At 35.4% G+C, this 11,549-nt stretch overlaps 1 protein-coding gene across 1 annotated transcript in view; it reads left to right on the top strand.

Moving 5' to 3' along the window:
- Positions 1-5,726: 5,726 nt before the first annotated feature.
- Positions 5,727-11,549, top strand: part of LOC307069956 (fibronectin type III domain containing protein 3C1-like) — a gene marked incomplete at both ends in the record, with an annotated part of 45,850 nt that continues 40,027 nt past the window's right edge. Inside the window, 5 exon segments of the mRNA XM_079728310.1 lie at positions 5,727-5,846; positions 6,394-6,469; positions 8,084-8,160; positions 9,328-9,607; positions 10,219-11,100. Coding sequence (XP_079584436.1) covers positions 5,727-5,846; positions 6,394-6,469; positions 8,084-8,160; positions 9,328-9,607; positions 10,219-11,100 — 1,435 coding nt within the window.

Here is an 11,549-nt window from a genome sequence, read left to right as displayed (position 1 = left end):
ACACAGAGAATTAGTAGTTGCCAGAAGGGAGGGAGGGAGGGGGATGGGTGAAATAGCTGAAGGGGAATAAGAGAAACAAACTACCAGTTATATAAAAATTGTCACAGGTATATAATGTACAGCACAGGGAATATAGTCAATAATATTATACTTACTTTGTATGGTGTGTAAGCTATAAAAATATCGAATCACCATGTTGTACACTTGAAACTAATATAGTATTGTAAGTCACCTATGCTTCAGTTTTAAAAGATTTGTTTTTTTGATGCACTTTGCTTATTCCTATGAATTATTTTTACTTGGTCTTCATTTTGTGGCTTGATAGGTGATTTGGGGGTCTCCTTTAGAATTTAACCCCATTTATAAAAACTCCTATGGGCAATGTTACAGCTTATAAAATTGTTTTGAATAAGACATTTCCAAGATTCCAACTCAAGTCCTATAAAATGGAGGTGTGTGCATCTATTTGTATGATGTCATTATTTGCTAGGAGTATGCTTCTGGCTTCTAAGAGTTCTTGGCCATTGAATTACACATGCCTAACTTGGCCACTAAAGCTTCATTGAGTGTGTTTTCAGTATACCATCTCACATTCCACTTTTCCAAATTCTCTCAGTTTTCATGTTACCTAAAGCTAGACTAAATTCTTGTAGTGGTAAATTCCTATAAGTTGTCATTTGCCTAGAAAATAAGTTATCTGTCTCTGTGTGCACATGCAAATGTCTCCATAGAGAAACCTTGTCTAAGGTCACATGTAAACATACCCTCCGTGACAAAAACAGCTTACAGTTAATCATGCTCCCCAGCTTGATCGTACTACTTCTTGGGCCATTTGGGGGCTACCACACCAGGAGATCATGTAAAAGAGGTATAAACCTGAGTAAGACGTTGTTCCTGTCCTTAGAAAAACCAACAACTTTTCCCTTCTTTCAACTCATAAATTAGGTAGACTACAGTTTTGAAAAGTGAAGTACAGACCTCTTTCACCTACACTTTGAGGACATGGGTGGTAGAGAGCACAGGGTTGGGAGTCAGGAGACCAGTCTTGCCACTAAATAACAAGTTCCTTCACCCCACTGGACTTCACTTTCCCCCTTAAATGAGATGCCCCTGGTTCAAAAGTTCACACATTTGATCCTGTACATAAATTACAAGTAGATTTGTCACTCTTCTTCATTTCATTTTTCAGTGTTCTTCTTATCATGCCTCTTCCAGACCCTTCTTTGTTCCTCCTTCAGGTCCTATGGATTGGCTCCTTTCAGCAGTCTAAGTCTTGGGGCTTCCCTGACTTTCTTGTTTGCTCCTTCCTCCCAGTTCTCACAGTTCCAACCCTGTGCTCTATCTGTGAGTTCACTTTGTCCTTGGCAAAAGCAGAAACTAACACACCATTGTAAAGCAATTATACTCCAATAAAGATGTAAAAAAAATCATGTAAACTCTAAAATAATAATTAACTTCCAGTTTTAAAAATATTTGTGACTTTGGAATAGGACTTTTAAAAGATTGTAGTAGAGAACTTTATTTGAAAAATGATACTTTTGAGGAAAAAAGTAGGAAGCACAATCAGTTATGGACCAAAACCATGCATTCTGAATTGAAATCCCCAAATTATGAAGTTGTGGAGAAACTCTGAGCCTAAATTTAATTCTGGAAGATAAGCATTGTTTCTTCATCAGGTTATACATCTGGAGTATTTTCCCACTTTTCAAAAAGGTTGAAAATAGTGTCTAAGGTTAACATATTTCTTTCAAAATGATTACACATAGCACAGTATAAAATAGCACAGTATTAAATGGGGTTCTGAAGAGTTATAATTTTATTGTAACATATACACAAGTGGATATCAAATTAATCTATTTTGAAGTCATTTAAATGTCTTTTTTAATATAAGGTAAATTTTTAATATTGACATCTGACCAGTAATTTGATTTAAATAAACTCTCTAAAAATTTGCAAAACAGAGTACATCCTTGTAGTCCTTGCCCTATTGATACACTTGATTTTAGTGTTACTTTTTTTTAACATCTTTATTGGAGTATAATTGCTTTACAATGGTGTGTTAGCTTCTGCTTTATAACAAAGTGAATCAGTTATACATATACATATGTTCCCATATCTCTTCTCTCTTGCGTCTCCCTCCCGCCCTCCCTCCCTATCCCACCCTCCCTATCCCACCCCTCTAGGTGGTCACAAAGCACTGAGCTTATCTCCCTGTGCTATGCGGTTGCTTCCCACTAACTATCTATTTTACATTTGGTAGTGTTTATATGTCCATGCCACTCTCTCACTTTGACCCAGCCTACCCTTCCCCCTCCCAGTATCCTCAAGTCCATTCTCTACTGGTCTGTGTCTTTATTCCTGTCTTGCCTCTAGGTTCTTCATGACCATTTGTATAGTTAAATAGTTTAGCTTGGAATTTATGCAGTGAGGCACAAACCCTTTACTGCAACATGCATCAGGATTTTTTAACTGTAGCATTCTCTATGCATTTATGGAACTGTGAGGGTAGTTAAGTTTAGTCTCAGTTTGAAATTAAAACTATCAAAACTACTAAGAAGCCTGGATGTATCTATTTTAACATTTTCCTCCCCAGCTTATAAGGTTTTTCCTGCTTCTAAGGAACCTAATGTTTTTCTTTTTCTTTTTCTTTTAAATATCTTTTTGGAGTATAATTGCTTTACAGTCGTGTGTTAGTTTCTGCTTTATAACAAAGTGAATCAGTTATACATATACATATGTTCCCATATCTCTTCCCTCTTGCCTCTTCCTCCCTCCCACCCCTCTAGGTGGTCACAAACCACTAAGATGATCTCCCTGTGCTATGCGGTTGCTTCCCACTAGCTATCTATTTTACGTTTGGGAGTGTATATATGTCCACGCCACTTTCTCACTTTGTCACACCTTACCCTTACCCCTCCCCATATCCTCAAGTCCATTCTCTACTACGTCTCTGTCTTTATTCCCGTCTTAACCCTAGGTTCTTCATGACCTTTTTTTTTCTTAGATTCCATATATGTGTGTTAGCATAGGGTATTTGTTTTTCTCTTTCTGACTTACTTCTCTGTGTATGACAGACTCTAGGTCAATCCACCTCACTACAAATAGCTCAATTTCGTTTCTTTTTATGGCTGAGTAATATTCCATCATATATATGTGCCACATCTTCTTTATCCATTCATCTGTTGATGGACACTTAGGTTGCTTCCATGTCCTGGCTATTGTAAATAGAGCTGCAATGAACATTGTGGTACATGACCCTTTTTGAATTATGGTTTTCTCAGGGTATATGCCCAGTAGTGGGATTGCTGCGTCATATGGTAGTTCTATTTTTAGGTTTTTAAGGAACCTCCATACTTTTCTCCATAGTGGCTGTGTTGTTTTTCTGTGTTCTGTAATTCCTTGTTTCAACCAGAATTAATGATTCTTATGCAGAGTTTATTAAGACAAATTTTTGAGGATTTGTGTTTCACTTGTAGTAATGCCATTCAACATTTTGTACTTTTCCTCTCCTAGTATTTTCTTTCATTAGTGCTGGTTTGTTTTAAAGCATTACATTTATAGTGCAACTATAGAGCAAAGTAGCAGGAAAATAATGGGAAATTTGTGAGGAGAATAGAACAGCCAAATGGAGGCTTCTATAGGATTTTATGAAAAGATTTGAATAGCCTGAAAAGCAAAATTATTAAAGCTGCATTGAAAAAGATATTTCACTTTAGAGTAGTTTATTGATGTACCTTATGAGATGGAAAATAGATTTTTGCTGGGGAGATGTATTCAATGAAGCAACCCTAGAAATTCTTTACACTGGAAAAAAATCCTTGGCAACCGAGCTTTTGTCAAATTGTCCTTCGTCATGTAGTTATTTATCTTAATTTAATTTGATGGAATGAAAGCTACACTTGAAGCAGATGTGAAATTAGGTTCTATTGATAACAATATAACAATTATATATCATATTGCTCCTATTCTACCTTCTCTTGTACTGATATATCTATAAAGGTTACTAAGTTCTATAGTTTCTGCATTTTAATTATTCAATATATTTATTGTATATACTATAAAGGATAAATATATCTTCAAGAAAAAGTATTGTGATGCCATTCTTACCCTTAAATTTTGGTTGTTCTTATATGAATAATTGGTCATAACATTGATAGAAATTGAAGATCTAAACATGAATTTAGCATTTAACTTTAAACTGAAAAGATAATGACCAAAACATAAGGGGAAAGAACAAGAAGTTCTCCAAATGCTAAAAAGAAATTTGGGGGACTTCCCTGGCAATTCAGTGTTTAGACTCCATGCTTCCAATGCAGGGGGCACGGCTTCGATTCCTGGTTGGGGAACAAAGATCCCACATGCCACGCAGTGTGGCCAAAAAAGCTACAATAAAAAAATAAAAGGAAATTTGATTCCTTACATACTACAGATGATTTAACCTGTAAAACTGAAATACTAGAAACAATCTTTCTAAATGGGGCATTTAATCACATGTAACATTCACTTGATAGCAGACAGGAATTTTTAAAACGTTTATATTTTAAGGAATCTAAGTCCAATTTATTTTAGTTTCAAAACAAAACTCCCTTCTCAATTTTTACTGGAGGATAGTTATCTACCTCAGGCTGTCTATTTTGAATCTGTTGATGTATGGATGTCCCCCAAGATTGAATGGATGATTAAATTAATCCTAGGTCTGAGTTGGTGCACAGCTATAAGAAATATAAAGAGGTGAAGTAGTAAAACCTATTAATTTGACATACCATGTGTACAAATAATTGGAAGTTTTGATGAAAATGAACAGGTTAAGGAATTGGAATATATATACATATATATATATATATATATATATATATATATATATATATATATATATTCTTACATAGTTTCTACAAAACTTGATATTACATATAAAACACAAGTTTTGGTACATCGGATATAGCTGAGAATTTTATTTTCAATTCTGAAACTCATACATTCCCTCAGAAAAATTCATCTGAAGCAAACTCAGTATTTGTCAAAAAACGTCATTTATCAAAATATAAGATTTTAGTCTAATCTTAATTATTTGATGTTTAAAGAAGTTTACTCTGCAGAAAAGACTTTTGTGTTTTTCCCTGAGATTTCTGATTTTTATTGAAGCCTTCTGATCATTCAGGATATTGACAGAAGTTTTCTTCCCCATGAAAAGTCTCTGATATAAAATGATAGGTTAAATTCCTTTTTTTAATTGAGTGTTTTTTAACATCTTTATTGAAGTATAATTGCCCCACACTGTTGTTTTAGTTGCTGCTGTACAACAAAGTGAATCAGCTATACTTATACATATACCCCCATATCTCCTCCCTCTTGCGTCTCCCTCCCACCCTCCCTATCCCACTCCTCTAGGTGGTCACAAAGCTCGAGCTGATCTCCCTGGGGAGAAGGGTAAGCTGAGACGAAGTGAGAGAGTGGCATTGACATATATACACTACCAAATGTAAAATAGATAGCTAGTGGGAAGCAGCCGCATAGCACAAACAGATTTAACATTTACTCATTTAAAGTAATCTATTCAAGAAAAGTCTTATCTACGTATGCAATGTAAAAAGGTCACTTTTCTTCGGAGCTTAGGGAACTGAGCAAATATTGTACTTCTGCTTATAGTTTTGTTTGACATCACCATTTCAAAAGGAGCTGAGATAAAAATGACCTTACTGAAGTTAAAATTACTTTTTTTTAATTAGATGGAGAGTTATCTGGACACCACTGTTGGAACACAGTGTACTACTAATTATTCACAAATGATGACTTATCCCAAGAGATATACCAGATGGCCTTCTTTTCCTCAATACTGGATACAACAAGTATGCCTGAATTTTACCTTCAGATAAGTTTTGTTTTCGGTTTTTCAATTTTTTGCAGGGTTTTTTTGGGGGGGTAAGATTTGGTTTTTCCATCTCAATGTACGTATTTTCTGTGATCTTATTATATTGAGTTTTACTTGGGTGAGGGAGGACCTGCTCTTACTTAGGTGTATGAATTTCTCCTAAGTGCCTTTGATCCAGCTGTACTCTTCTCCTTGAACATTTGAGACCCCAGTAATTAATGACTCTGAATATTTTTCAAAAAGACAATAATGGGGCTTCCCTGGTGGTGCAGTGGTTGAGAGTCTGCCTGCCGAGGCAGGGGACACAGGTTCGTGCCCCAGTCCGGGAGGATCCCACATGCCGCCGAGCGGCTAGGCCCGTGAGCCATGGCCGCTGAGCCTGCACGTCCGGAGCCTGTGCTCCGCAATGGGAGAGGCCACATCAGTGAGAGGCCCACGCACCGCCAAAAAAAAATAATAATAATAAAGAGTTTTCATAGGTTAATTAATAAAAAAAATGTCATTAAAGAATGGTTTGTTTCTAGATTATATTGGTGCAAGTTAACCCTGGGGAGACCCTCACCATCAAGTCTGATGACGGGAACATTCAGAATATTCAAGGTCAGTAAAAGTATAATCATATGTGTGTTGTTTGATATCAAATAGAGGTGAATTTAAATATTAGTGTGAAATGATTTTACTAGTAATCTAATCCCCTAATGTCCTTTCCTCTTTGAGCCTTATTGAATGCTCTTAAATTTATATATTCCTCATAGGAGCATAATACCAACAGAACAACCAGGACTCATCTTGCTAGTCTTACTAGAGACCTTCATGTAAGGTACTTATAAAAATTAAAGATTAATTCAAGAATCCCATTTGAAAAAGTCCAGATTTTGGAGATATTGACAACCACTGATAGTTTTAGACTATTCTCCTATAGGACACTGCTGAGTGCTCCAGACTGCTCACTCATTCATATATTCAACAAGTATTTCTGTAGTGCCTAGCATGTTCCAGCACTATACTAGACAATTAAGATAGAACAATGTATAAGGGGGGGATTATTTATATATAACTATAAAAAATTTGATATCTATATATACATGTATATATAGCAAATGTATAGCATACAGAATTACTTCAGTAGCAGTACAAAGTTAATAAATATTTACTTCATTTAAGATTTACTAGGGCTTCCCTGGTGGCGCAGTGGTTGGGAGTCCGCCTGGCAATGCAGGGGATGCGGGTTCGTGCCCTGGTCCGGGAGGATCCCATGTGCCACGGAGCAGTTGGGCCCGTGAGCCGTGGCCGCTGGGCCTGTGTGTCCGGAGCCTGTGCTCCACAACGGGAGAGGCCACAGCGGTGAGAGGCCCGTGTACTGGAAAAAAAAAAAAAAGATTTACTATTAATTATTTCAAAGTACTGTGATTATTTCTGTTTTTATGCCAATTATTTTGCATCTGGAGGTGATTTTGAGCTATGTCTCAAAATGCTTTAAAACATCATTTAGCATTGGATTCCATATGGCTGCTATATGAAGTTTATCCTGAACTCATCTTTATTATTTTCCCCCTTATTAACAGTAAATTACCATTCTAGGCCTTGAAAGCCACATATATTTTTAAAACTTAGCATTAATTATAATAATTTCAGATAAACAAAAGAATGATGACATATAAATGTCTCCATTCTGTGTTGTATTTTTATTTCCTATGCAATCGTGTGTTTAAGATAGTAAGAATACCTAATATAACAGTAAAGTATCACATGAGTAGCATTGGGTCCTTCTCTATGTTATGCTGTTTCCCCAAAATTATTTCACTTTGCTATTATTGGTTAAAAGCCTTAAAATACAATCAATTTAAGTTTTGTTATGTAACATCACTGTAAAAAATATATTTTATGGTACAGAGTAAAACTTCTATTATTCAGTATAAAACTACAATAGGTGAGAAAGAATGGGTAAGTAAAAGACACTGGAAGTTTATTTTTACTAGCAGTGTATTTTGCCAACATTTTTATTATATAAATTTCAGCCAGTCCCCATTATGTGCCTTGGTTATTTTCCATCAGTTGTGATGAATTTGTATTGATTCATCTACATTCTTACCTAGTCTCCTACATAAGTAAACAACATACACTTACAAAATGGTTGACCATTTTTAAAGCTTGGAGTTAGTTTTCACTTTTTAAAAGTTATTTGAAATGTTATTAGTAATAATTCTTGTTTAGGACTTGCTGATGTACCTCTGACGCCACCAAGTGGTACTTTGCCACCAATATATCTTCCTCCTGGTTACATGTCTCTGGTATACTACTGTGGTTTTGTTTGGTGTTTAGCACTAAGCCATCATTTAACAGTTTTCATTATGTTACTGTATGATAAGAGAACTTCTGGAATACTATTTATTTACTCACTTTATTGTTATCATCAGTGCTAAAAAGCAATTGCAGTGATGTTTAACCAAAGCTCCCTAGACTGTCTTGTAAATAATGCTTTATTCATCTAATGAATTTGTATCTCTTCATATTCATTAATCCTCCATTTTTTTGTTTCTGAGTATTTTAACCAATCCTAATTATCTATTACAATTGCTACAGTAAAGATTAATAAGAGATTAATAAGATATTACATGGCCTCAGAAATTTTATAATTGAGACTGTCTTTTTCTATTACATGGCATTAGAGATCAAGAACACACTAAAGTCAATATAATATGGTTTAATTCTAAATGGAATTATCTATTTGGACAATATCTAACAAAAAGACAAATGCATATACACCATTTCACCCAGCAATTCCACTTTGAAGAATTTATCCAAAGATGTATTTTTATAAATCTGGAATATTAAATGTACAAGATTATTTGTTACAATATTGTTTATAATCACAAAAGGTTGGAAATAACCCACATGCTTGTCAAGGGGGGACTGTTGTAGTATATCCATTTAATCAGATAATGGAGCACTAAGCAGCAGTGCAGAAAAAAATGGGGAAGCCCTATGTATTGATATAGAAAGATCTTCAAGATATATTTCTATGTGTAAAAAACAAACTACAGAATATGCGAATAATGCTACCTGTATGTAATTAAAAAGGAAGAAAAATAAGAATCTGTATTCTTATTGCATGGCAATAAAGAAATTCTGGAAGGTTTTATAAGAAACCAAGAACAGTAGTTATCTACTGGGGGGGGGGCACTGAGGAGATGAGGGTTAGGAGGGAAACTTTTCATGTATTTTTTTATACTTTATGGTTTGAACCATGTCAATATATTATCTATTGTCAAAAATTACATTTTTGAAAGCTATACATGTGGGGAAAAGGAGCAATTATCTTGCCTCCTGCTTGACATAGTTTCACTTGATTATTTGTTTTTGATCTTTTATTGTTTAAGAGCACAGAATATAAATGTAAAACTTAGCAGGAAAAATGCTGATTTTTATGGATTCTGATATTCTGTTTTCCATCTTAGGTGGTAGAAGAAAATGGGATTCGAAAAATTAGCATTGTGCCTCAGACAATTGACTGCCACATGACCATGTCTGCTTTTTTACAACAAGTATCACACTTCATTGTACCAACTTGTCCTTTGTATCCACAAGCCCTTCAACTGATGTATCCCTCAGCTCAAGGGGAATTTCCACCACCTTACATCCAAGAGCCTGTGTCACAGCAGCTGCCGCCACCACTGCTGCCACCACCACCACCACTGCCACCAAGAGCAGCAATATTTATATACCATGAGCAGCATGGTAGTATATAATTTTCTTAAACTGGAGATATTTTAAGTTTAAAATTAACAGCTTTGGGCAATTATTAAAATTAAAAAAGTAGAAGATAGTAACATTTCCATGAATGATTGCATTTCATGCATATATATTGGGATGGATGATAATAGGTACTGGTTTGTGTCTTAGGCAAAATGCACATAAACATAATTTTCTATAAACTTTTTGTACTTTGATATAGCATGTGATTTATGATATTTATTTTACTGACTGGGTCTATAAAATCATATTGAAAAATCATAAAATAATGTTTTCATTATTAATGCCATACAGTGGGAATATAAAAGACACAGTCATCTTAGGACCTTAAAATTTGGAAGTGTAGTTACTCCCAAGGAAAACATTGTCTCTATTTGCTCATGATTTTCTTTCTGTATATTTCAATACATAATACATACACATACACACACACACACACACACACCCCTAATATCTGTATTAAAGCAAAGTAGAAAATTATTTTGAAGTAAAGCATGGCTTATCAGTGCTTTTTGGTGGTTTGAAACAAAGATTTAAAAGATTTTGAGATATGTAATTATTATAATTATTAAACAGCATTCCATTATCTCTTTTAGAAACCCATTCTCATGGAAGAGCAAATTACAGCCATCTTGATGAAAGGGCTGCTAAAACGGGAGAATGTATGATGAAAAACATGAAAGAACGCCAAACTGCTGGACACAAGAATGGCTGTGTGATTACTGACACCTCATTGCTTTTGAACAAAGTTAGTGATTTTTCCAGTATTCCTGGTACTCCAAGCACTTACAGTGTAGACTATGCTCCAAGCACCTACACTGTTGACAGCACTTCAAGCACCTACAATGTGGACAACACTTCCAGCATTTACACTGTAGACAATGTTCCAAGTACCTACACTGTTGACAATACTCTGGGCACCTACACTGTGGACAATGTTCCGTGCATCTACACTGCTGAAAATACTTTGAGCACCTACACTGTGAACAATGCTCTGAACATTTACACTGCTGACAATACGCCTAGTACTCACACTGCTGACCACCCTCCAAGCACTTATATCATTGACAATACTCCCTACAATTCTTCCACTGACCGTACTCCTAGTGCTTCCACCACAGACACTGTTCTGCACCCTTCCACCACTGATAATGGTGTTCAGAGCCCTTCCAGCACTAATTATGCCTCTGAGACTTCCACCTCTGACAGTACTCCCACACCATCACCTATTGACAGTACTCCAAGCTCTTCCATTTCTGACAATGCTCCCAACACTCCCATCTCTGAAAATGCTCCCAGTACTTCTGCCACTGATGGTGCTCTCAATACAGCCAGTGCTGCCAGCACTTCCAATGCTGCTAGTGATTATGTTGAAACTAGTCATGGAAACAAATGGAGTGATACGGAAAGCAGAGACATCAAGCAGAAACCAGGTGGAAAACGAAGCAAGAGCCCATCATCAAATACTGCAGAAAAAGGTAAGGTGAGAAATTTGGTTGTATTGACAATGAACAGACATCCTAATGTTTAGGAATCTTGGTGCATTTTAAATATCTAGGTGCCATTTTCTGCTTCCATTTCCTCTTGTCTTCTTTGTACCCTTACCTCTAAATTCTTAACAAAACCACAATTAAGCTGTCTTTTTAAATTATCGAGAAATGACCATCCTCATGCAAAATGTGTCAGGTATCTTACATACACACCACATAATTTTTTCTAGTTGTCTGCCAGTAAAACATTGCAAATTACTCTATCATCCTAACAAGTTCACATGATTTTATTTAAATTGGGGACTTTGGTTCATCTTTTGCTAAAGCTTATTTAATAGTATACACTTTAGACTGCTCTCTTCTTTTAAAACTTTTAATGTAAATTGCTAATAGGTGTTAGTAGATATCTTGGTGATAATGTATTTGTAGTTGGATAA

The sequence above is a fragment of the Hyperoodon ampullatus genome (assembly GCF_949752795.1).
Source record: "Hyperoodon ampullatus genome assembly, chromosome: X".
In the NCBI taxonomy this organism is placed as follows: Eukaryota; Metazoa; Chordata; class Mammalia; order Artiodactyla; family Ziphiidae; genus Hyperoodon; species Hyperoodon ampullatus.
This window is presented reverse-complemented; position numbering and strand designations above follow the sequence as displayed.